Source organism: Delphinapterus leucas, chromosome 1 (assembly GCF_059928025.1).
Source record: "Delphinapterus leucas isolate spDelLeu-1000000601 "Yukka" chromosome 1, BTC_Dleu_Yukka2, whole genome shotgun sequence".
NCBI lineage: Eukaryota > Metazoa > Chordata > Mammalia > Artiodactyla > Monodontidae > Delphinapterus > Delphinapterus leucas.
This window is the reverse complement of record NC_143129.1, coordinates 8,375,838-8,403,450: the sequence shown is the minus strand read 5'-3', so window position 1 is coordinate 8,403,450 and position 27,613 is coordinate 8,375,838. Positions and strand designations below refer to the sequence as shown.

General features: G+C 43.6%; 1 protein-coding gene across 1 annotated transcript in view; it reads left to right on the top strand.

Annotated features, from left to right (window-relative positions):
- Positions 1-27,613, top strand: part of NR5A2 (nuclear receptor subfamily 5 group A member 2) — a 128,391-nt gene that overhangs the window by 13,212 nt on the left and 87,566 nt on the right. The window contains exons 2-4 of the mRNA XM_022561991.2: positions 2,271-2,389; positions 3,916-4,057; positions 6,534-7,180. Of these exons, the coding sequence (XP_022417699.1) occupies positions 2,271-2,389; positions 3,916-4,057; positions 6,534-7,180 (908 nt within the window). The remainder of the gene's footprint in view (positions 1-2,270; positions 2,390-3,915; positions 4,058-6,533; positions 7,181-27,613) is intronic.

Here is a 27,613-nt window from a genome sequence, read left to right as displayed (position 1 = left end):
CCGGGGACGCACCGCCGTCCGACCCGCGGGGCGGGGGGCCGGGGGGCAGAAAGGGGACCCGCTACCGGGTCCCGGGACAGTTCGGGGAACTTGTCCGCGTGCTTCTGAGGCCTTCGCTGTCCAAGGCCCAACCGCTCCCTCTACTTTCTCAAGACCGGGACTTATTTGCTCGGATGCACTCCGTGCTCCAAACGCTATCTTGGGTTAACAGCACCTGGGCGCCTCTGAAAGGTGCCCCGGTCTCGCACCGCACCGTCGGTCTCCCCACACGGCCTCTGCCTTTGAATTTTCCAAAAGGGTCCCACCCCCAGCCCCGGTCTTTTGGGTGTCGGATCCCCGAGGCGCGCACCGGGTCCCCTGGAAACGGTTGCCTCTCCGAGCCTCTCAGAGGCGAAGTTAAAGTTTACTTTGTTGGGGAAAGGGGGAGGGAGAAGAGAACACACTTGGTAAAGCACACCTTTTTCCGTCCCTAAAACGTGCCTCAAGACAATAGTCACGAGCTTTAGGAGGGATGGGGCTATTAACAAACTTCTGGAACTCTCAGCCTCGGCCAAACCCCCAGGTTCCCCGAACGCGAGCGCGGCCCTCTCAGGGCACCGCCGGGAGGACTGCGCTCTGCTTCTCTTTATTTCTGTTTCTCGGAGCCCACGCGTCTGCCTCGGCTGGAACATCTCTTCCCGGGACAGCCCCCCCGCCCCCCCCCGCCCAAACTCTGGCTAACTCACCTAGGTTTATGCCCCAGCCCAGGGCTCTGAGTCCCTGGGAGAGAGCCGGCCCCACTCTGCCGGTCGCGGCTCAGCCGAGAAGCGCTGCAAGGACCCTCACCCCGACGGCCCTTTCCGGAGGCCCCTAGAATCCGTAAAGAAAATAGAACTTTATTTTAAAGAGGAAAAAAAAATCAGTAATCATTGGCAAGGAGGCCACTATGGTGATAGAGCGGCCGAGTACTTTGGGGGTGGGCTGGGGGCTATTTCTCTCTTTCCTATTTGGTAAACAAATCAGAGGAAGCTTCTGCCCGGCCCTCGGTTCCCCATCCACCCCCTCCCGCCCCGCCCCGCCCCCTGCAAATGCCACTGATTAACTTAAAGCAAACTTGACTGGGGCGTTTGTGCGCCTGTGTGTAGCCGAAAGTTGAGCAAGGGGCGAGAGGCGAATGCGCCCGGGGTTTCACCGGAGGTGCCGGGAGGCTGCGGGCGGCGGCCGGGCTGCGCGGACCTGCCCTCGCCATCCGTCCCCTGCGGCGCGCGCTGCGAGGCTCGATCGGCGAGGACCGAGTCTCCGGGAGGGACCGGATCAGGTATTATCTGGGGTCTCCTGGCCACTGCCTCCGCTATGCATTTTATCCATCTTGGAGCTGTGAAGACGCCTTCGCGGTGCTGCGTCGGAAGGAAGGCCGGTTACCCGATCCCTGCAGGGAGCCGCTCAGAGCCGCGGCCTGATTTCTGTTTAACAGGGCGAACTCGAGGTGTTTATATTTTGCGGTGATGATCGGAAACATGTGAAGTTCATTAAATGACTTCAGTACTTTGCGACGAAACCAAACCCTCGTGTGTATCTTTTCCCTTCCTTCTTTTTCTTTTTTTTTTTTTTGGTCCGGGCGTCCTGCCTTTTGCCTTTTTATTTTTACAGGAGATTTTTGAAAAGTGTGGAGGGGAAAGCCCTTATCACTACGTAACTGAATGTTTGGATTAATCTAACAGATCAGAACGCTGGGAGCAGCAGGCTGTGGTTAAAATGGGGCTGCTGAGAAGGTTTCTGGGGCATCCGTTCCCCCGCCAAGTGTTTGCATATTGGTGTTGCTTTCCCTAAACACCCTTATAGTTCGGTGGACTTTAAGCAAAGTCATTCCAGTGGGAGGATAATGCCATGTGCTCCTTTCTCTCCCTTAGGCAAAGGTGACATTTTGGAACTTAACCTCAAGGAGGTTTAAAAGAAATTCGAAGTTGTTACTTTATGCAATTCGTGTTTCTATTCTTATCTGTTGCTTTGCAGAGTTAGGGGGACTCGTGTTCAACAGTGGTCAGCTTAAGAATTTTTAACGCAAGATATTAGAATTATTTTAAAATTAAAATAATGCAAAGCGCATGCCAAAAGATGTTTTACTTCCACTGTATGAAAATAGCTCTCTGCAGTACATCTGGGTAAAACATTTTTATTTTCTATTTTACCTGGTGATGTTTGCCCACCAGTCACCAAAATGGTTTTTATTGCAGGATTAAAACCTACCTAGTAAATTAATTGGATGTGTGCATGCATTTCTCTTGTTTCAGTGTCTCAGTTTAAAATGGTGAATTACTCCTATGATGAAGATCTTGAGGAACTCTGTCCCGTTTGTGGAGATAAAGTGTCTGGGTACCATTATGGGCTCCTCACCTGTGAAAGCTGCAAGGTTTGCCTTCTACGTTGCTATCTGAGAAATATAATGCTCAAACCCAAAATAAACCATTGGATTACTTCTTAAAGCTAAATATAGGCTGTCTTTTTTGGACCCAATTAAAAATGAGAGAGGGAATGAGCGAGTCTTAGTGAGATGATTCTTAGCAATATGTGTCCAATTTAATTCAAAAGGCAAAGAGATTTATGCTGTTTAGAAAACTTTGCCAGTCTCATGGCTTTAAAATAGTTTATGGTAGGAAGGTGATAGAGCTGTAGAAAGACTTCTATTTCTAACGGTCCAAAGTATTGATTTTGCTTGACTTATATATATTTAAAGCATTGTTGTTCTTGAGAGCGAACGTGACAAAGTATTTCCCCAATACATTTTAACTTCAGAGTGTTCTGTACTACACATCCAAACATTTTTTACCCACAGACATATAAAAGTCTAAATTCCCAACTGCATGATTTCATCCTGATTTATTCCAAAAATTACCTTTAAGACTTTTTTGAAGTCTATATCATAAAGAATTAGAAACCAGATCTTAAGTTTATAATAAGAGTAGTTTTCATAAATATATTATATGACCTATTTAAATGCAAGAAATTTTAATACGTAAGATGTACTGTATTATTACTAACAATGTCAACTATACGTTAAGGATTTATCTCAGACCTTTTTTATATATTCCCAGTAAATTCGATACCCTCTATTTTTCAGCATTTTTCAAAGTAGAAAACTCAGTACAATTATTTAAACCACTGCCAAGAAAATCCCTTCTTTCCTTATAACAAAGTAAGATGGTTTCACTTTGTGGCTAGTAGGACAAACAGAATATACCATCCAAGCTGTTATTATGTTACAAAGCTACAGATTTTATTTTTGATTAATTCTTGTGGGTGAAATATAAGGAAGGCATACACCCTGCTAAAATTCAGCTCTTTGCTATATATGCTTTTTTCCCTCATGAGTTTCACCTTTTTCTTTACACAGTTCCCCAACTTGAACGTATTCCAGTGGAATTATGAACATTTTCCCATTTTATTCTTTAAATCCTTTTGCTTTTAACTATCTAGTGCTGACATTTGTAAAAATTCTGAGGTGTTTTGCTATTCCATTTTTCCATTGCTATTATGCAGTAGTTTGCCACGGAAATTGTATCAGGCTACTTAAAAACAATGCCGCTCTCTCTATTAGTGCCTTATCTGGAATATGAGGGTTAATAGGAAAACAGATTTTCTTCAAAAAATTACTGGTTAATATGTATGTATTTTTCCCTGAATGTTGAGATACGATGGTGTGTAGCCAAAGGTCCCCAAGATTTGATGCGATTCTTGAAATACAACTTGGATGCCAGAAAAATCTCTACCATAGCCTGGTTTGGGAGGGTTGATCTTGTTAAAATGTAAAACAAACCACAGAACCACATAAGGGCTCAAACGGTGCAATGAAAAGATTTACTGGTGATTTCCTTAAAATGAAACAATGGAAGAGACGGGTGTTAGCTTGATAATATGTCTCACTATTTTCTCTTATAGGGCTTTTTTAAGCGAACAGTCCAAAATAATAAAAGGTACACGTGTATAGAAAACCAGAACTGCCAAATTGACAAGACACAGAGAAAGCGCTGTCCTTACTGTCGATTTCAAAAATGTCTAAGTGTTGGAATGAAGCTAGAAGGTAAGTTTTTTCTAAAGACCACTGCCTGTTAAAACTCTCCAAGGACATAGGATTTAAAACAACATTGTACTTATAACATGGTAACAGTATTTTCCTAGTCTTTTAACACTATTGACAATAAGATCTTTTGATGTTTTGTCAGCGGAATGGTCCGAGTCTCATTTAAATGCTGGTGAAATTTTAGTAGGAAAAAAATTCCAATACCAGAGGGTCGCCTTCTCACCTCTTTTCTTAGTTTGAGGAGCAGATGCATTTCATAGGTTAGATGAAAGGTCAGGTTAGATGAAAGCAAGACTAACATGATTCAGCTGAGAACAGGTAAAAATAATTTGCCAAAATATTTTTTAAAATCCTTTAAGTTTTCAAATCAGGATGCCCCAGTAAAAAAGTTTGATTTTAATCTTTTTAAATAGGTACGCTTGTCATAATTGTTACTATTAGTTTCATGATTCTTGAACAAGAGTTAAAGCCTTTAATTATAAAAAGATTTTCTCATGTAGAGTATCATTTTTGATTGTGTGGGAAAGCACGTTTCTTTTTTTTTTTTAAGATGATGACTGAGTCTGCAAAATAAAAAAAATTTTTTTGAGAAGCAGGAAACATGAAAAATAATGAACCATTACATCGGTAGCATTGGTTTGACAAAAACAAGAGAATGGTTCCTCAAAAGCCACATTAAACTTTATGTTGAAAAAGTAGAACCTGCACTTACGATGTACAGGTTGGCAGGAAGTAATGTTTAATATATGACTTCTGTAAATAATTTGTAGTTCATGAACTATTACGGTGTGTTGCTGTTTTGCAGCCTCTGACCTACTGACTTCCCAGAGATTAAATATATTGTAAATAAAGTAATAAGAAGTGATACAGATCCCTGAGATGTGCCAGATACAGGAGTGCATTTTATATGATCAATGAGGCACAGGCTAGTCGTGTTTGGGGCTTTTCTGTTGTGTGGCACTCAGACTTGATGGCAATACTCAAAAATTTTCAGATAAGTCTGCTGTATTGCTAATAGCAATAGAAGTAGCCACTTGGGTTATCAGGAGGACTGTTGAGTCAGTGTTGCTTTTAAGAGGAGGCTGAGAAAAAGAAGTAACTGATTCTTGTGAATTTCTTCATTACCAAGCCCTGTATTATTTTCCAAACAGCAAAACAATGTGGTAGATGCTTACTATAGTATGAGACTCAGAAGATAAAATGTTAAACATTAAATGTTGTGATTGCATATGGTGTGTCATTTGATTCCTTTTTTTTAACAAAGGGAAAAGGTTACATTTCTTTACCTTAAAAAGTGTGTTTTCTTAACAGTAAGTCACTTGCAATGCATGCTCATGCTTTGTTCACAGTGATATGAAACAATTAAACATTCAATAAATTATCATCCAGTTGAAAAACTCTTTATTGTGCAGTGTTCTGGATACCTAGCATTCACAATAAATTTTTAATGCTACACTGATCCTAAGATAAAAAGCTCAAAAACTTAACCTCCAGCAATTTCAAAATGTCACAAGCTGTCAGAGGTTGCTGGTTCCTATCTAATTGCCACTGGCCACCATGAGCTAGGAGAGTCCCACTAAGTAAATTACTAGACGTGGCCCCAGACGCCACATAGCATCGTGACGGTGGACCGTTTTGACAGCTTCTGAAATGAATTTGCTTTAATTATGTCCAATTCTGCTTAAATGGAAAACAATAACCGTTGGCTACCTGATGTGTGCCCGTCAAGTCCAGGTGAGGATGATTTTCCAAGAAGAGCATGTACCTAACACTTTTGCAGCAAATTAACCAAAAGACTTTGAGAGAGGAAGATGTTCTAAGGAAGAGTAGTCACAATTTAATCCAGAAATGGCTCCTTTGATTTTTTTTTTTTCCCCTTTTAGCAGTTTGGGTTTCCATAAAGAGAATCACAGCGTCACTGGCATGATAGGACCTGAGCCTCTTCTTTGGCAACATGAAGCATCTCCTGTGTGTAGCAAAAATTAGGAAATCTCTGCAGTCACCAAAGGGTTAATATGTCCCTACACATCTGAAATTTTTTTTTTTTTTTTTTTTGCGGTACATGGGCCTCTCACTGTTGTGGCCTCTCCCGTTGCGGAGCACAGGCTCCGGACGCGCAGGCTCAGTGGCCATGGCTCACGGGCCCAGCCGCTCCGTGGCATGTGGGATCTTCTCGGACCGGGGCATGAACCCGTGTCCCCTGCATCGGCAGGCGGATTCTCAACCACTGCACCACCGGGGAAGCCCCCCGAAATATTTTTTTGATGACAAACACACTTGGAGGAAAGAATTCATAAATAAAGAGGACATGGCTTTTTTTTGGAATCTTGGTGGGCTATTGTAGTGAAAACCACCACACACAGACCACTTCCGGTCCATTTTCAGCCTTTCTAACTATCTGGAGATCTGGAGAATGCTAATAATTTACATCTTATTTTTACCCTTACTTTCTTTTTTTCTTCCCCAACCCCAACAGCGGTAAGGGCGGACCGAATGCGTGGAGGGAGGAATAAGTTTGGGCCCATGTACAAGAGGGACAGGGCCCTGAAGCAGCAGAAAAAAGCCCTCATCCGAGCCAATGGACTTAAGCTAGAAGCCATGTCTCAGGTGATCCAAGCCATGCCCTCCGAGCTGAGCATCTCCTCTGCAATTCAGAACATCCATTCTGTCTCCAAAGGCCTACCTCTGAACCATGCTGCCTTGCCTCCTACAGACTACGACCGCAGTCCCTTTGTAACGTCCCCCATCAGCATGACAATGCCACCTCCTGGCAGCCTGCAAGGGTACCAGACCTACAGCCACTTTCCCAGCCGGGCCATCAAGTCTGAGTACCCAGACCCCTACACCAGCTCCCCGGAGTCCATCATGGGCTACTCCTACATGGACAGTTACCAGACCAGCTCCCCCGCCAGCATGCCCCACCTGATCCTGGAACTGCTGAAGTGTGAGCCCGATGAGCCCCAGGTCCAGGCCAAGATCATGGCCTATTTGCAGCAGGAGCAGGCGAACCGCAGCAAACACGAGAGGCTGAGTACGTTCGGGCTCATGTGCAAGATGGCAGATCAGACCCTCTTCTCCATCGTGGAGTGGGCCCGGAGTAGCGTCTTCTTCCGGGAGCTCAAGGTACGTGCCAGCCCACGGAGCTTAGAGCGCCCCTTCTGGGAGACCCGGCTCTGTCCCTGCTTAATAGGGTCTTGGTGCGGAAAACACGTTCTCCTTACTTTTCTTCTCTGTAAGATGATGTTTTCGACCTTGACCTCAGAAGTATTTGCAACTTAACTTTATGGGGCTTTTCTTCTCTGTAGCTCTTCATCTGGGGGCATGGCATTTCATGTCAAATAGGGGAAAGTTGGTTGGGTTTTTTTTTCTGAGTAGGAGAATGTCTCTACTTACTCCCTTTAACCTCAGATGGTTTATGGCTAAAAAACTGAAGCCAGTGTGAAACAGAACCTAGTAAACTTTTAAAAAATGACCAAGTAAAGAGCTCTGTTATAATGGTGCCAAGTTAGAAGGAAAAAAGGCCAACATTTAGTTGTGTTTAGACGCTAAAGAATGCAAGTGGTACCACTGGTTAGTAGTTAGCAAGTAGGTATTTACTACCTGTTTACCTTGACATTAGGTGGGTAGAGCCTTTGTTTTCGGAGCAGATTCCAATAGGATGTTTACTGCTGTTGGCTGGGGAATGGGCCCATGGCAAGTGCTAGCCTGCTTGGCTGGGCTTTGCTACTCATAATCAATGTCTGTCGTTGATTTTAATGGATTGGTACATTGTAAACACAGCCCTTGTTTGTCTAAGGATCTCTGTTTAACTACATAATTATTTTATTTCCTGAAACTGAAGACCGAATTAATATGGGAAAGTTATAGGGAAGTTTGGGATCTGAGAGTAGCTACCAAACTGTATTTGGTGGTCAGTGATTTCGTTCTCTGTGTTGAAAACAAAACTGAATCCTGGGTTTGATTTCTAGTCTGTCTGTCACAAAATCAATTTCTTCCTCTTCCTGTGGCTGCTTCAGACACCTAGGACTTTGGGAGGAGATTTAAAAATCTCTGAGAGAAGGACAGTACGAAGCAGACTTTTAATTTAAAGGTTTCTGTTTAAAGTTGTGTGTGCGCAGATGGGCTGGGGAATGTGGAAGCCACGTGCAAACGGAAAACGGCGCTTTCCATGGCCGTCTTCACCTGGCACTGCAACAAAAAAAATTAATCTGAATGGATCCGAGTAAGTTACTAGGCTACCCCCAGCCTGCTGTTAGGATGCTGACCAGTCCAGCCCTACCCTCTAGGCCTCTATCCCGCGCGTACAGACGGCTGATGGTGGGGATCACTCGGGGTGGGGTGGGGGGGCAAGCAGAATGCACTGTCAGGCCAAACCCTCTGAGTGTGGAACCACCCTGGGATAGTCAGGGCGTTGTTTATCATTAAAAACAAAACCAAACCAAAGCTTCCCGGTGCTCTTAGGTTCACGACTTTGTCCCTTAAGAGAACAGGTAAGAAATTGGAAAATGAAAATGCAAATAATTTTACATACAGCCAAAATGTTAGGAAATGTACAAGTGAGGAAAGCACAGCCTTCCAAGTCAGAGGAAACCAGTTTGCGTTAGATCTTTGCTACTTAGTAACTGTCTTTGTGGGCAGGTCCTCAATCTCTGAGCCTTAGTTTTCTTGTAGGTAAAGTTGTAGGTGTGGTGTTTGGGGGGTGATGGAGGGTATGATGGGAATAGCAATACGTGTATTGAGGTTTTTAGAGTAATAACTGAGACTATATGGGCAAAGCCTCTAGTCCTGGGAACCCGGCCTATATTATATACTCAATAAATCGGTTCTATTTTAAAATTGCTCTTATTGTTTTATGACAAGTGTGTGGAGGCTTTACGTATTACTCTTGTATTCAGGAAAAAAACATGCACTTGTACTCTGATTAGTTTGACATTGGAAAACAATATTACCACATGTGTGGCAGAAAGTAAAATTGTATAATAGTCATTAACTGCTACCAATTGAGGACCTCAAATTTGTCGGGCGGTTAGTTGGCATAAGATGGATGCAAAGGGGAATAAGACAAAATATTTGCTCTCAGAGATTTTATGATAAAAGACAATTTCATAAATATCTATTCAAAAAAAAAGACTGTTGAAGTTTGTTTCACAAAAGCATGGGGAAAGAAATCATGTGTGTTAATTACATGTGAAAAAAGAAAGGAAGGTTATCAAGTGAATATAGAGCCCCCCAGGTAGGACTTTAAGAGTGCTAGGAAAAAACTCTCTCCAAATTTCTCTTTTCTTTTGCCTGTAATTAAATTGTATGAGATTCCTTTCTAGGGCACGAGAGTTCATATTTGGCTAAAATGTAAACACTTTTGAGAACGGGATATATTAAAGCAATATCAGTCATTTATACTGTTGTTTAAGGCATTTATCAGTCTTTCATGAGAATATGCTTTAAAGAGGGAACAGAATAAACCCTGGGGGTGACACCTGTAAGGGGTGGGAGGTGCCCCCAGGAGAAAAAGACAAACTGGACCCACTTCACCATTTGCCTTGGGCTTACATTGATTCTGTTTAAGTATTTTCCAGAGAAAGAGAAGTAGAATTTCAGAATAACTTAGGGGTCATTTAAATATGGAGCTGTGAGGTGACCATTCCTTTTCCTTTGTTTATAAATTTACTTTGTGGAAACCAGGCCAAGGCATTTGAAGCCAGCATGGAGACGTGCATGGCCGTGTATTTCTCCAGGGCACAGGGTTTCAAACTACTGAACTAAGACCTGCAGTAAGAAATATATTCTACCCTGAAACCTGGTGTACCAAACACATCACACACACACACACACACACACACACACACACACACACACAAAACGCACACACGCGTACAACTGAGCCAGAGTTCCACTAGACAGTACATGATTTTGTCCATGCTATGCACTGATATATTCTATTCTGTCCTGCTTTAGTCTAATTTATTTCATGCTTTTTAAAAATTTCTGGTCATGACCCACTAAATTGATTTCACGACCCACTAATGAGGCATGACCAGCAGTCCAAGAAACGCTGCTCCTGGAAAGGTGTCATGGACCTTCTGCTGGGTGTTGTCTACCTGCCACCACTATGAATGACTCCTGGACAAGACCTCTCCCTCCCGGCCTGGCCTCCAAGACATCCCCGAAACCTGCAGCCCGGCCCCTGCCTACCTTCCTGCAAAACTTGTGATTTTTTTTTTTTAAACTTGTGATTTTAAAATATCGTTTGGGAAGATGAATGCTCCCCTTCACACATTTGTCTTTTTCTTGTTAACTTCACTGCAAATTACCCATCAAGCGATACACTTATAGGGCAGATCAGATTGCTTATACCTCTACAACCCCAAGATGAAAAGGTACATATTTGCTCCCAGAGAGTAATAGGATAATAAGGCAATTTTGCAAATGACCCCTTGCACACTCTCCCAGGACAAGTTAGACTCTCTCCGTGGATAAGAAGAGGGAATACAGATTCCATTTGTTTACTATTTAAGGGATCAGAAGGGCCAGAGGAAATATGGTGGGTTGTTTTGTTTTTCTACTTAGTTACAAGGTGCAAAAAGAGATATTCTGGTTCCCATTCAAAATATTGGAACGGGAAAGAGGAGAGTATAACTCCCAAACACGTATCTTGAGACATAGCACATGAACAGCAAAAAAAGAAAAAAAAAAAAAAGCAATATACTCATAGAAAGCGTGCAATTTCAGAGCTGGATGACAAGCAGGGAAACAGAGATAGAGGATACATGTAAGTGAGCGGTTTCGTTTTTCTCTATACCTGTAAGGAAGGAACAATCCTGGTCTCTATCCATAATCATGGCATGGAAAAGCTGAAATTAACACCCTGAAACTAGTAGGTTTCCAAACAGCACTTGTGCATCCAATGATACTCCTTGCCTAGAAACCACAGATTTTCCAGATCTGGAAGAGACGGTGGGGGTCGTTTGATTCTACCCCCTCCATTTACGTACGAAGAAGCTGAGGCAGGGGGCCTGTGGCTTGTACCAGATTGTACAGCTACCGAAGGGCAGAACTGGGACTGGTAGATTGAGCTTCCAAGAAGCTGTGCTTCTCCTCAGCCCTGCCCCCAACCCCCCAATGCACACACACAAAGAAGCCGTGTAACCTTTGACTCCAGAAATACACGCCTTTGCCAGTGAAGCTAAAGCAAATCTCCACGTTATCAGAAGTCCATCACTACCACCCAATTACTAAATCACTAAATAATCGGGAAGATAGATTTTCTCTGAGCCCAGACGACCCCCTGGGAGTGAGTGAGTCACTTTAGAAAGCTACTATAATTCTCGCAGGCCACTGGGGCATCACTCAGTGAAGTGCATCTACCAGCCGGCACTTCTGAGCCCTGGAGGAGTGTCCAAAGCTCTCCGAGTGCCTTTCCCTCTGCTCACAGCCCTTCTTGGGGAGAATCAGGTGCGGCAACCACGTGCAGTTCTGCTCAGCAGGAAAATGGCTAAAGGAAGTTATGTCCCGGGTCCTGCTTGATGCTGGGTGTAACAGCAAGGGCTCCTTTTTATGTATGTTTGCAAAAATAGGAAGGAAGAGAATTTAGGATTGTAACCAGTTGATAGATGGGCCACGAATTACTGAAGTATGACGATATTTTGGGGGTAGTATCGTACATTCGCTATACCTTCAAATCCTTTTTTCTTTTTTTTGGCTGCGTTGGGTCTTCATTGCTGCACGCGGGCTTTCTCTAGTTGAGGTGAGCGGGGGCCGCTCTTCGTTGCGGAGCGCGGGCTTCTCATTGCGACGGCTTCTCTTGTTGCGGAGCACGGGCTCTAGGTGCGCAGTCTTCAGTAGTTGTGGCTCACGGGCTCTAGAGCGCAGGCTCAGTAGGTGTGGCTCACGGGCTTAGTTGCTCCGCGGCATGTGGGATCTTCCTGGACCAGGGATCGAACTCGTGTCCCCTGTATTGGCAGGCGGATTCTTAACCACTGCGTCACCAGGGAAGTCCCTCCCTTCAAATCTTTAAACCCCATCTGTCTTACAGTGGCCTATACTCTTGACTTTTTCTTGTGTTTTTGGAAATTAAGAGCGAATTCCAGAATCCCCCCTTCCCCCCGCCCCCGCCCCGCCATATCATAGAAAGCACTGTCTTTGTGAGTCAAGAAGATTGTGCTTTTTTCTTTCCGTTATTTTTCTCTCATCTGTGTCTTGAGTATCTCATAAACACAAGAGCAGTGAGAAAATAATTCCCACTTTGTTGAACAACTAATGAACCTGGAGGATCTATTTGATCTTCTAATGAGACCAGATGTCTTCAGAGGATTCTGGGAATGGGTATAGAAGAACTTCCCCTCCGTGAATGATTCTGATACATGGAGGAATAAAAAAAAAAATTCTAAATTAATCCTGAGTGAAACACATAACTAGTGTTCCTGTGGAAAATAGGGCTCAGAGGCTCAGGGAGTTTGTGCCAAAGGAATTCAGCCGAGCCGAAGCCAGTTTTCTCAAAAGTGAGGAGACTGGGGGTGGGAGCAAGCCTTTTCTCTCTGCTCTGGTGCAGAAGCTTTTTCAGCAGAGTTTTATTTATTTATTTTTAACACCCTAGATCACTTTTCCCAAGCCTTAGTTCACTTCTCCCAACCAATGTAGGTCTGCGGTTTGAGATTTCGCTGGATTTGCCCCAATTTTTTTTTTTTTTTTATTGGAGTACAGTTGCTTTACAATGTTGTGTTAGTTTCTGCTGTGCAACGAAGTGAATCAGCTCTATGTAAACCTATATCCCTTCCCTCTTGGACCTCGCCCCCTCCCCCCCCCCCCCCCCCCCGTCCCACCCATGTAGGTCATCACAGAGCACTGAGCTGAACTCCTTGTGCTATACAGCAGGTTCCCGCTAGCTATCTATTTTACACATGGTAGTGTATTTATGTCAATCCTAATCTCCCAATTCGTCCCACCCTCCCCTTCCCCCCCACCCCGTGTCCACATGTCCCTTCTCTACGTCTGCATCTCTATTCCTGCCCTGCAAATAGGTTCATCTGTACCATTTTTCTAGATTCCACATATATGTGTTAATATACAATACTTCTTTTTCTCTTTCTGACTTACTTCACTCTGATGACAGACTCTAGGTCCATCCACATCCCTACAAATGACCCAATTTCATTCCTTTTTATGGATTTGCCCCAATTTTAAGCCATGTTTAATGGACTTGCTTAACCCTTCTTTTCTGTGTATGTGTGTGTGTGTGTTGGGGGCAGTGCGTGCATCATGTTTTCCCACATTCACCTGACGTCCTGCTCCCCTTTGATTCCCCCTGAGCTTTGGGGTTCAGGGTCACATACCCAGAATTATAGTTTGTCACTTTACTTACCTGTGTTTTCGTTTCTTTGGATGCAAAGTAGTTCCTCCTGGAAGCAAATGGTGAGCATTGAAGTGATTTCCCATCAAGAGGGGAGAAGTGTTTCTATCTGAAGGCAAATTAAAATATCTATGACCATTCAACCTACTCATCAAAAAGAGATCAGAAGAAAAGAAACCGACCCTTCGTAGGTTTACAAGGAAATGAGAAAACTGGCTTTTCTTCCACTGGGGCTGGGAAGTTTTCTTCTGCCTTTGAGTTTGGAGGGAACATTGGAATCTGCATGTCTGATTCCATGACTCGGGGCTCTTCAGGCATCAGACGTCTGCTTCTGTGATGCCCTCCAGGCAGACCTGGCACAGAAGCCTCTGGGCTGGTTGATGGTGCTGAGAGTATATGATTCTAGCCTTCCTTGCTTGTCCAGGCATGGGCCTTACTGCACCCATGTCGGTTACTGATTGAGAAATCCATTCTTAAGACTTTAAAGTCTTCTTGGTCACTGTCCCATCAACACCTGTTTGTGCTATAGGTGTTGTTCTTTGGTGGAAATGGCCCCCTGACTGCAGAGATGTGGCTTCTCCACCTTCTGTGTTCCTTTTTAAAGTATTACATTTGCTTTATTTAGAGAGGATGCATCTGCAAACTGCAGACTCGGTTTAGACTCTTAACTTCTCGAAGCTTGGTTTCAGCGTAGCCAGGCGCTAGTCGTTTCCTCCCTGGGAGGCCAGGAGATTTGGTCGAAGCAATGACGATGGCTTCATACCGGGTTTGCTTGTTCACACGCCCGATATGCTTCCTGTTCCTTTTGATCTTTGACTGTGTTGGGTCTTCGTTGCCGCGCGCGGGCTTTCTCTAGTTGCGGCAAGCGGGGGCTACTCTTCGTTGCGGTGCACGGGCTCCTCATTGCGGTGGCTTCTCTTGTTGCAGAGCATGGGCTCTAGGTGTGCAGGCTTCAGTAGTTGTGGCACGCGGGCTCAGTAGTTGTGGCTCGCAGGCTCTAGAGCGCAGGCTCAGTAGCTGTAGCGCACGGGCTTAGTTGCTCTGCAGCATGTGGGATCTTCCCAGACCAGGGCTTGAACCTGTGTCCCCTGCATTGGCAGGTGGATTCTTAACCACTGTGCCACCAGGGAAGCCCCCTGTTAATCTATCTGTTATCTACCAGCATCGTGGAGAGCATGGGAATAGCCAGCCATACCCAAGGAACCCGTGTTTAACTGGCTGGGCCATTGTCAGGCATCTGAAATGAACAATGAGGGTAGGAAGAAAATGGGCATCTTCCTTGCTCTGCTCAAGGTCAGGTGGTGAAGGGAAGAGAGGTCCCTTTTATTGGGTGCTCACTCTTTGCCTGCTCTAGGACTGGGTGCCTCAGGCCCTTTTCTGGTCCGCTCCTTAGGGCAGCTCCGGGAAATGAGGACAGGACAAGGTCTCCTTTGGTCTTAGAGAGGGAGAGGGAAAGCCCTGGACCACTGCTGTCACATAACATGGTCCTTCCAGAGGACACGTCCATCCCTCCCTTATGGGCCCGAAGAGACACGGAGTTAATTGATTAATAAAAGTTTGTTAACTAGGTTTTTATTTTTTAATTTTTTAAAATTTATTTTATTCAAGTATAGTTGATTTACAATGTGTTAATTTCTGCTGTACAGCAAAGTGACTCAGTTATATATATTCACTTTAATATTCTTTTCCATTATGGTTTATCACAGGATATTGACTATAGTTCCCTGTGCTATACAGTAGGACCTTGTTGTTTATCCATTCTATATATAATAGTTTACATCTGCTGATCCCAAACTCCAAATCCACCCTTCCCCCAAACCCCCTCCCCCTTGGCAACCACAAGTCTGTTCTCTATGTCCGTGAGTCTGTTTCTGTTTCATAGATAAGTTCATTTGTGTCATTTTTTAGATTCCACAGATAAGTGATGTCATATGGCATTTGTCTTTCTCTGTCTGATTTACTCCACTTAGTATGATCACCTCTAGGTCCATCCATGTTGCTGCAAAGGTATTATTCCATTCTTTTTTATGGCTGAGTAGTATCCCACCATATATATACACACGTGTGTGTGTGTGTGTATATTACACACATACACATACATACACACCACGTCTTCTTTATCCATCCATCTGTCGATGGACATTTAGGTTGTTTCCATGTCTCGGCTATTGTAAACAGTGCTGCTATGAACACTGGGGTGCGTACATCCTTTTGAATTAGAGTTTTGTTTGAATATATGCCCGGGAGTGGGATTGTAGGAAACTCTATTTTTAGTTCTTTAAGGAACCTCCATACCGTTCTCCATAGTGACTGTATCCATTTACATTCCCACCAACAGTGCAGGTGGGCTCCCTTTTCTCCACACCCTCTCCAACATTTATCATTGTAGGCTTTTTAGTGATGGCCATTCTGACCGGTGTTAGGTGTTACCTCACTGTACTTTTGCTAACTTGGTGTTTTGTTTTTTTTTTTTTCTTTAAATTAAGGTTTTCCAATTTATTATTAGCTCACCCATTAATCTTACGGTCAATCTCTATTCTGCACAGAAAATCATTTAAAATTACATATTAGAATAAATGCTTCTAAAGACCTAATTTTTTTTTTACGTCTTTATTGGAGTATAATTGCTTTACAATGGTGTGTTAGTTTCCGCTCTATAACAAAGTGAATCAGTTATACATATACATTCGTTCCCGTATCTCTTCCCTCTTGCGTCTCCCTCCCTCCCACCCTCCCTATCCCACCCCTCTAGGTGGTCACAAAGCACCGAGCTGATCTCCCTGTGCTATGCGGCTGCTTCCCACTAGCTATCTACCTTACGTTTGGTAGTGTATATATGTCCATGCCTCTCTCTCGCTTTGTCACAGCTTACCCTTCCCCCTCCGCATATCCTCAAGTCCATTCTCTAGTAGGTCTGTGTCTTTATTCCTGTCTTACCCCTAGGTTCTTCATGACATTTTTTTTTTCTTAAATTCCATATATATGTGTTAGCATACGGTATTTGCCACCTCCTAGAGAAATGGAAATAAAAACAAAAATAAACAAATGGGACCTAATGAAACTTCAAAGCTTTTGCACAGCAAAGGAAACCTTAAGCAAGACCAAAAGACAACCCTCAGAATGGGAGAAAATATTTGCAAATGAAGCAACTGACAAAGGATTAATCTCAAATTTATAAGCCCCTCATGCAGCTCAATTAAAAAAAAAAGCTAACTTGGTTTTTAAACAACCAAGTTTTTTAGTCAAATAATCTGTTAGTACCAGCAAAATTAACCGAGGCACTTGAATCTCTTGGGGGATGGGTGGGGATCTGGAATGAGAAAGATGGAGAAAGAGACAAAGACGTGGGGAAAAAACACCTCAGCAGGTAACCTGCCCCGGAGATTGGAGCTCCATTAATAGGCGAGGGTTTAGGGAAGACTCAAGGTTAACAGAAAATACTTCCATTTTTCCTCGACTGCAGAGTTTGGATAATAGGTGAGAATAATACCCGCCATTTATTGAGTTTTTACTGTGAGTCAGACCGTTGTTAAGTGCTTTACCAGTACTGTATCTCACTTAATACTAATTAACCCCTGGGCAACGGGCATGTTCGCTCCCAGTGTACAGAATAGGCTACCAAGACCTAAAGATTTTCACCGATTTGCCCCAAGTCCCATGGCTAATAAGTGGTAACAATGTCATCGAAACAAAAAATGTATATGGCGGTCTTTTGTAAACTATGCCCATCTCAATACCGCTTTACAATAGGTCTTAGATGACCTCTCTGACTCTTAAACTACAGACAGTAGTTTCTTAAATTGGCCCAAGAACATGTAAATTCTTTCTTTCTTTTTTTAATTGGAGGGCGACCTTGTAGGGCTGGAATCCGGAACCGTTTGCATGGGAGAAGATGAGTTTGCCATTGGTGGCAGACTCTGGAGCTTCTAAACCTTCATCCGTAAAAGGGGCTGTAACTGGGGGGACTGCAGAACCAGGCCATCAGGTGCAGCAGGGGTGCGGTCTTCTCGACTTGGGGACACTGGGCAGGCTGTCCCCGCCGCCCCATCGCCAGTGCCCAGCACCGCTTCCTACCGCGTGATCAGTAGAGGCAGGTGCATCAGTCTGTCTGCCTAGAAGCAGGTATACACTTGTTTGCTGAGAACAGCGAGGGTCCCTGCTCACTCCAAGACCTGCGTCTGCCCAGCAGAGCACACGAACTGCTCACAGATCTTACAGAAAGTCCGAGACATTCATTCCTCAGTGTGGGAGAGGGAGAGCTCCCTGAGTCCCTGAGCCCCAGGACCCTGTCTGCCCACGGTGTCTGCTGTTATACAGAGTCAGGTTATGGGTGACAAAGCCGAAAACATGACTCGTGTGTGACACTCCTTAACACAATTTGAAGGACTTTGCCCTCTGAACCTGTGAGGTAAAACAGGTCTTCCTATTTTCCAGGGTAAGTGAAGGATGACTGTACTCCTACTTATTCTTCGACAGCTTGGGAAGTCGATCATACAAGTCTTTGAGGGCTCCACATCCATTTGCAGAACGGCTGCATGGAAATTGGGCATTTGTGCTATTGTTCACGTTAAAGACATTAATGTCTAACCCAAGAATACCACCCACACTCGAGAACAGAGACGTACATGGCATCACCTCTGCTAGCAGCTGGGTCTTTCTTAAATGTCTGATGCTTAAAACCTAATTCTCTCTGCACTTCTGCCTTTTCCGTGCACCAGGCGAAGCTCAGGCCGCCTGTTCGTGGGTCCCCAGCCAGCTTCTCTGGAGACACTCGGACCTTCTGTATCATTTTCCTGATTTTCTCCGCTTTCCTTCACCTCCATCTCTCCTTTTCAATCTGCCCAGATTCCCTTTCTCTTTTCTCACTCACATGGCTTCTCCTCCTTCCCTCGGGATGCCTCAGCTTCCTAGAGGCACCTGCAAGGCATTGCTTTGTACAGCATCGTGGTCCCTGGGACCCCTGTCCTCGACTGCATCTGCGTTTTCCCTGCAGGTGGAATGTGGTGGACCAGGAGAGCACCCAAGCCCCGTAGGTCTGAGGATGGGAAACAGTTGAGTACATAGACCCTAGGAGTGGGCTGCATTCAGGGACGTTCCACGTAGATGGAACGTCTATGTGGCCCTGTCTCTGGGTGAGGGGACCCCACGCAGCGGGGTCTTCTGTTGGGGGTACCCTGTAAGGCCCATGCAAAGACAGCTTCGAAATTCTCCTTGTTTCTCAGCAACGGTGCGTGGCAAGGCCCTGCTACCTATGTACGTTGTGTAGCGACATCACACAGTCCCACAAAGGGCTGCCAAGGTGTCCCTCCCTTTGAACTTCCTCCCTGGAAATCATTTTCAAATGCCATGTTTCCGACCTCCCAGGACCAAGTGTGTGAGTTCTTCACATACAGCGTCCTCTGAAGGAACAGCCAAACACTTGGAGGAGAAATTGCACAGATCTGAAGTGCGCAGGACCTCTGGGCTGTGCTGCTGTTCATTTCTCTCCAGAAACTAAAAGAACACCATGTTAGCTCGAATATTTAGAAGTGTCACCAGGATTACACAACATTTGGGATTAACTTTACAACCAACCTTGATCCAACTTCTGATTCTGTAAGAATGCTTTTTCTTTACATGACAAGTGGACTAGTTGGCCAATAGGTCTAAAGTCTGTCTTTTATTGCACAATAAGAGCGCTGCAAAGGCAGAAGGTAACCCCAGATGGGTGCCTCTTGTCTTTCATTTGGGGAGCGCGGAGATAGCTGGCCTTTCATCCAGTGGCTCACAGAGTTGAGTTTTGAAGTCTACGGCGGGACCACCTCCGGTGAATTGACTATCGCATTTCTAAATACCCTGTTTACAGAATACTTTACCTGCGAGAGCAGGATAATTATTTCATTTAAATTAAAAACAGATTTTTTAGGGGGGGATGAAACACAGAAGGTACCAGATCCATGTTGAATGGATACACCCAAGGTGTGGAGGAGGACGGGTTGGGAGGGATGGGGGTAAGGCAGCAGAGATAACATTCTGTCTTCACTTTCAAGCGACCTCAAATTGCTAATTGGTAATCGGAAAATTCTCAGGATTTCAATGTCTTCTTAAGCAGTGTTCCTGATGTGATTGATACAGACACACTCACATTCATTTGGTAAAAAAATAATTCCACTCACATACAGGTTTTGGGTCCCACGTGGATAGGTTTTGGGTCCCACGTGGATAGGTTTTGGGTCCCACGTGGTTCCCCCGGGCAGATCTTGTGTGTATATATCACAGAGTTTTGAGTACATATCCTGTTTTCGGATGTGTTCCCTGAAATGTTGGCTCATTCTAAGACCTGTTTTATTTTGACCACTGTATCTTGCCTCGTCTAAAATCACCACAAATCCTCCTTTACCACACACATCCCAGCACCACGGTTGTGCTTTTTGGACCTGTAGTCGTGATGGATAAGAGGCTAGGCTTATTGCCTAATTAAAAAAAAAAAAAGAAACCTACTAAATATTACCTTTCCCCTTGTAAAATAATGATATAGATTAGTGTTTGTGCAGAAGTGTTGGCAACAGAATTCTTCAAAAGTTTTCCTTCGGGTGATGAAAGCTGTTATATTATTTTGACTAGCTAATCAAATATAATTGGGGAGCTTGAAGTGCCTTACATTTTCCTTGTACGGTTATCAAAGCGGGAAATGTAACTCGTGGAGCTGATGAAAGGCATCTCTCTTCAATTATAAACCTTACAGAGGGAAGAAAGAACAGTTCTGGTGCTAAAAACTCAGGGCTTGAAATGCCCCTTAATGTTAATTGCTGTATTAGCTAGTTAACACATTATTATACATTTTAATTGATTCTTGCTCCAGTTTTGGAGAAAAAAAAAATTCTGGATCTGTTTGGCAAGTAAATTAAGGAGGGAAGATGCTTGGGTACAATAGTATTACTGTTTATATTAGGTTTAAATCATGCCACATATTTGCAGTACAAACAGTAGCCCTCACTTTTGTGGGGTCTAACTTGCTTTCAAAGCATTAAAGCATTAATAGTTTGCACTCATGTATTGGGATTTGTGGTTATGAATGTTTTCAAAGGAGTTTTATTTGACCATTGAGAATTCCTTTTATGGTTTTATCAATGACATGTCACAATCTTGAAAACATAACTTCATTCCAGTCATGTATTCGGATGGGTCCAGCTGAGGGTTGGCTTTTGAAAAGAATCAAAACATATTACACCTGCATTTCATTCACCAGGACGTAGCATTTTTTTTTTAGGGTGGAATCCCACTCTCAAGCTACCTGTAAAACATTTCTGGCATAAATGACGAGTTGTGACCTAGGATTAGGACAGATTTCAGCTTTTATTCATTTATGAATTCACTTGTTCACCGCCTCATTCATCAAACCTATAATGAGTTCCTACTGTGGGTCGGTCCCCTTGCTACGTTACGGCAGACAAGACAAGCGGGCCCGGCCGGACACAAGTTACACCCTTCTGGGCACTTTTCTCAATTAAAGTAAACGGAGCACCAAACACCACAGCCAACCCTGACTCTGAGAGCTTGTGCAGCTACTTGTGACTATGCTTCCACTGATGCGTGAAATGTACTGGAACTGGAAAAGACGATTGACTTCTCATAGACAACAAGCCGACCTCTGAGAAACATGGCAGTAGTCCAGTAATGACGAAAACTGAGAGATAGAGGCTTGTCCAGATTGTAGGGTGAGCTCTTGGGCGGCGTCTACCCAGCCTGGGGCAGGGGAGGAGGAAGTCTTGGAGGATGAGTGGGAGATGTCAACCAGATGAGCAGCTAGAAGTGAGGGGAGTCAGGGAGGCGCCCCCAGCAGGGAACAGCTGGTGCAAAAACATAAGGCCTGTGCACTGTACTTTGGGGACCAGTGCATAATTCCTGCGGTGGGAAGGTGAGCATGTACATGGGAGGTGGCTGGACAGGGGACCAAGGTCACTCACATGGGCTCTTAAGTAAGGATTTTATTCAAGGCAAAGGGAAGCTACCGTGGGAAGTTGAGAAGGGGTGACCCAGAGGGATTGGAAATGTACCACAGTGACTGTTGGACATACATGCCTACTGTTTCCTTTTTTGTTTTGTTTATTTATTTATTTTTGGCTGCGCTGGGTCTTCGTTGCTGCACGCGGGCTTTCTCTAGTTGTGGTGCACAGGCTTTTCACTGCGGTGTCTTCTCTTCTTGCGGAGCACCGGCTCTAGGTGTGCGGGCTTCAGTAGTTGTGGCACACGGGCTCAGTAGGTGTGGCGCTCGGGCTTAGTTGCTCCGCGGCATGCGGGATCTTCCCGGACCAGGGATCAAAACCCATGTCCCCTGCATTGGCAGGCGGATCCTTAACCACTGCGCCACCAGGGAAGTCCTGTTTCCTTTTTTGAGTTCAGCTTTGGTGTGGTTTTCCCTCGTTTCCCAGCATTTAGCTGAAATACATTCCAATGATTTCTTTTTGTGTATCACTTAAAACCTTGTTGTTGTTGAAAAGAAGGCATATAGTTGATGTCTTTTCTGTATAGTTTGTTATTTCTGCTATTCTTTCCAATAGACCTTTTCCTTCTAGGTAAATTCCAGTTAATTGGTGACATGGAAATATTTGAGGTCTTGGTCTTTGTTTCATGTTTAATTTAAACAGATGTGACATTTGAAAATTTCTTCAGTATAACATGTGTTTTGACCAGAAGGGTTTTTCTTTTTAACCTTACACTTATCTATTGCTGTTTATTTCATAGTCATTGATTTAGTGGCACCAAATCAGTTTATATTCACGTTATTGGGGGGGAGGGTGCTATCTAGCCCGGTGGATCTAGAGCTATCACATACCAGCTTTTAAAATTATTTGTTCGAATCATTCATTCATTTATTCATTCAGTACATGTTAGTTAAATACCCACTAAGTGCCAAGCCCTACTCTAAACCAGAGGATGCTGTTGTGAACAAGACCAGCTGGGTACCGTTTTTATCGACACTCGCTTTGTAGTGGGAGGGAAGCAGATGACAAACTGCCAAGAAAGATCATGTGAACAGTTAGAATAAATGAGTGAGGAGCGTAGATAGGAAGAGAGGGAGCAGTTAGAGGGCTGCAGAGAAGACAGACATGAAGGGTGGACACTTGAACTGAAATCTAAACAGCAGGAAAGAACCAGCCTTGCTAAATCTAGAGATGTAGCCATCCAGGCACAGGAACAGCATGTGCAAAAGCCCTGAGGTGGAAACCAGCTTGGTACTTTCAAGAAACATGAAGAAGGCCAAAGTGCATAAGTCAAAGAGTTGGCAACGTGCAGCCCACGTAGGGCTTGGATTTTCTTCTGTTTGGGATAGGAACTCTTAGGATTTTAGGCAATGGAGTGTCTTCGTCGAATTTCATTATAGGAAATGTTGCTCTGGCTGTAGGTGGGAAATGGGTCAGGAGGAAGCAAGAAAGGGCGTAGGAGACTCAGCAGCCCAGCGGCTTAGACAGGGCAAGACGGTGGGAATGGGGAGAAGTGGAGGGACTCAGGGCACAGGTTGAGGTAAAGCCGACAGAATTTTGCTCCAAGGGGCTTTGGGAGAAAAAGATGAGACAAGCACAACTTGGGTTTTTGGCTTGAGCCGTTGAGAGCCATTTGTTGAGAAGGAAGGGGAACCAGCATCTCTGGGAGCAGGGGCTGCCAGCTTCCTAAAATGCTCCTGGGACAGATAGACGCAGAGACCAGGGCTGGTCCTTCGATGCCTGCTTTGGGAACCACTGATTATTCTGGAGAACACAACTAAACCACCCCGTGCAGATAAGAATCCAAGCTCTTCTTAGAGGCCAGGATTCTCCACACTCCCCTGCCATCTACTTCAGAGTTTAGCAGCAGTCAGTATGCTCTTTGATTTGCAACTTAAACCCTCCCTTCTGCAGAAGTGTCGCCCCCTCTGTCATAAAGTCAAAACAGGAACATTGGCTTGATTCTAACCTGTTACTGAGTTACAGCTTGTTGAGTTGCAGCTCCAGGAAAACCTACAGATACTGTCATTAAGGGATTCAAACTGATTTCAGTAATCAAGACACAGGAGTCTGGTTAAGACTGGACCCCTCTGCCAACACAAACTGACCAGGATGCAAATTCAATCGGAGCGGCACCTCAGGGAAATTAGTGGCTGAGGCCATTCACTGCTTGATCCCACGTGACTTTCCCCTTCCAAGAACGTAAACCAGATTTGGACCATCGAACCTTTAAAAGGACTTTTCTTACTTCAATATGGATTCTCTAGAATTTGACCCCAAAGTTTGAGTCACCACCTTGACATGGACTCAGTTTGTTTTCCTCCACAGTCCTTTTTATGAGGAGAAAATTGCTAGTTATTTTAAATATTCTTTCTAAGCTTTATCTCCAATCCTTTCATTATCTTTGTTGCTTTTCTAACAGCTTTCACTTTCTTTTCTGTAGTAGAAATCAGAGATAATCTAAGCTATGGTCTTTCCAAAGCTTCTCTCGCCCCAGCGCAGAGCAGTGGTTGGTGTTTGGACAAATCCAGGGATTTACCTACAAAATTACAGATGGGCATGAATATGCCAGACATACCAGAATCAATAACCCTGTCAGCAGCAATGAGTGTTTTATCTACTCCGAAAGGACTTTGTTTCCCGCTGTTGAGCACCTTACTTAATTTACTTCTAGGCACTGAAAAAACCCTGATACTATTTTGTCCAGTATCTTTGCAGTTGAAACAACTTCTTACCCACTCACTTATTAGCCCAAGTCAGTGGTCACTTGCAACACAGACTGACCTCAGCTTTGTGGACCCTGAAACTTAAACAATTTAGGAAGCACTCGATGAAAACAAAAACAAAAATATCTTCTCTTTTGCACATTTTACAAACTTTAGTCCTTGTGCATAGAATTGCTTGGATTCCCTCAAGAGCCTAGAGAGCGCTCATACATGGGAAGGTTCCTGAAGCTTAAGCTCATTCGTTTCAGGTATAAGTGCCTCTGATTTGCTCTCTGCCAAGGAATTTCTTGCATAGGTTATCACTGGGGCTAGGAGGAAGGTGGGGATAAAGAATCTGCATGGTGGTCCAATAGGATTTAAGTGTAGACCACCCAGGTCGAATAACACAGATATGAAGCCCAGACACCTTTACCGAGTTTTCTTTCTAAAAATAATTCCTCATTGGTCATGGGACAAAAGATAGCCCTGCCTGTAGACTGAAGACATAACTACAGCATCGTTAGATGCTCTCTGGGTGGTCCACCTTCTCCTCGCCTCAGCTCACTGACTGGCCGCTCTGACACCTCATCCTATCCGACCCCACTCTCCTTGCCTTAAGACATGTCTCATACACATATCCAACCAGTTTATGCAGGAAGTGCCATTACGTTCTATTTCAGTTTTGATGAAGGATTCATAGAGAATTCAGACTCTCCGATAACAGTAGTACTCGGTGTACATGTAGGTGCCACAGTGATCTCATGAGAAACGTTAGGGGTTTCCCATGGTGAGATGAAAGAGGATATAAAGGTTTGGGGCTCCTCAGATTGGAAAATTTCAGTTTTTTCCTTCCTCTTAGAATCACATTGTAAACTATTACGTGATCATACATTTCCTGTTTGATTTTATTTACCCAGTCTTGACTTACACATCTGAGTAAAAAGACCAGAACTCTGAAGGGATTCGTTAGAAAGAACATTGGAAAGTAGAATCTCTATCTGGGTCTCAGTCCTATGCACGCATCCATGAGTGGTTCCCTCTAAGCTGGACTTGTTGGCTTTCACATGGGACCTTGCCGAACGTTTTGATGAAGAGTTTAGTCTCGAGAGCTCAACATTCAAAATAAAGTTTAAAGGTTTTGAGAGGTTTTTAAAAAGTGAATTTTACTCGCTTCTAATATGGCTAAAAAAAATGAAGTGAATTTCTCAAGCGTTTTTCATTTGTGAGGTGGTATGACTATATAAATTGTGCAAAAGAACTTAAGTTTCTTGGCAAAACAAAAATAAATAAAGAAATGAGGTGGTGGATGTGTTAATTAACTAGATGGGGGGAATCCTTTCAAAATGTAGCAGGGAGGTATAAACTGGGACGTTGGGACTGACATACACACACTACTATATATAAAATAGGTAACTAATAAGGACCTACTGTGTAGCACAGGGAACTCTACTCAATACTCTGTAATGACTTATATGGGAAACGAATCTAAAAAAGAGTGGATGTGTGTATACGTATAATTGATTCACTTTGCTGAACAGCAGAAATTAACACAGCATTGTAAATCAACTATACTCAATAACATTTTTTTTAAAAAAGTAGATGTATAATCAGATCATCACAATGTACACTTTAAATATCTTACAATTTCATATGTCAACTAAATACATCAATAAAACCGAAATAAATTCATTTATGTATTGCACACGGGACCAAAGGAGTATGTATCCGCTGAACGGACGGGTAACAGGGTCGCTTTGTGCATTAACTGTGGACTTTTGTTTTGAGGAGTAATTAAGGTAGAGAGGAAAGACAGTCTAGCAAATTATATGAGCCAAGTCATATTTTGGAGTGTCTTGTGGTTTTTATTTCTAAATAAACTACAAGTCAAGAATCTCCTTTAAATAAAATGATCAATCGGAGGTTTCATGGACTGTTCCTGCATAATAACGTTTAATAGAAAATCTCTTCTAAAAATGGCATGTATCAATGAATCTGGATTAGAACTGATTCAGGTTGCTGACTCTTCGTGGGAGCATACCCTACCTCGTGACGTATAAACATGAGTCGTGGCAGTGGTCAGTAAATGAGAGAATTCTGGAAGGATTTGTAGGGCAGAGGAGAAACGCGTTGACATCCTTTGGAACAAGAGAGTGAAAATGAATTTATTTATTTTTAAAAATTTTTATTGGCGTATAGTTGATTTACAATGTTGTGTTACTTTCTGCTGTACATCAAAGGGAATCAGTTATACGTATACCTGTATCCACTCTTTTTAAGATTCTTTTCCCATATAAGCCATTACAGAGTATTGAGTAGAGTTCCCTGTGCTATACAGGAGGTCCTTATTAAAAGGAATTTATTTTTTGAAATGAGAACAGACTACCCACTTTTCCAGATTCCTGTCCTTTTATGAGATTTTTTTTTTTTTGAGCCATTTTCTTCTTTGGTTAGGAATTATTTACCCAGATGACTACCTAGTGAGAAATTAGAGATCAGTCACATTATGTATAGAGCCATTTAGATTAACGTTCTTTGATTTCTAAATCAAATGTGCCACACAGAACACACTTTCACAGTGTTATATCCACAAAATAGTGGCTACATCACGGTGCTTATATCCACAAAATAGTATTTCACATGCTTTTGCAGTAGGTTTTTCCACAGCTTCGAGCCCTGACCCGCTTCACTTCAGGAGGAAGGAAAAACCCCACTAAATCAATGATTAGCTTAGATCTGAAAACACTTTACTGCAAAGGTGTAATACCTTTACAAAGGTTTCTGAGGTAAGGAGTATTTGTTTAGCTTTAACTTTATCAAAATAGAACACTAGGTAAAAACACATTGAAAGGGCACTTGAAACAACAAAGTTGCCCCAAATCTATTTTTCCGTTACATTTGAGGGTCGGGCAAATCCAGTTGTTAAATTATCTCACGTTGAGAATTGGTTAAATAAATGTTTATTAATTGCTCCCACTTTTCCTGACTCTCTTATTTCAATCAGTTTTAGAGCAGAGAAGTAAAAAATATATATATATTAAAAGAGAGCTTTTGAGACTGAATCCTCTACTTAACTGCTGATTATTTCTCTAAATAGACTATCTTCTTTTTTTCTTGTAATTTTTTTTTTTTTGCGGTACGCGGGCCTCTCACTGCTGTGGCCTCTCCCGTTGCGGAGCACAGGCTCCGGACGCGCAGGCTCAGCGGCCATGGCTCACGGGCCCAGCCGCTCCGCGGCATGTGGGATCTTCCCGGACCGGGGCACGAACCCGCGTCCCCTGCATCGGCAGGCAGACTCTCAACCACTGCGCCAACAGGGAAGCCCTTTCTTGTACTATTAGTTAACTTATTTATTGCATGAAAGATTCATTAAATTCTATAGTGCTTTACAGTTTTCAGAAGCTTCACCACATGATTTCATATAATCGCAGAATAACCCTCCTCACCCCTGTATTGCCCCACCCCCCCATCAAAATGGTAACCACTAGTTTGTTCTCTGTATCTGTGAATCTGCTTCTTTTTTGTTTTATTCACTAGTTTGTCG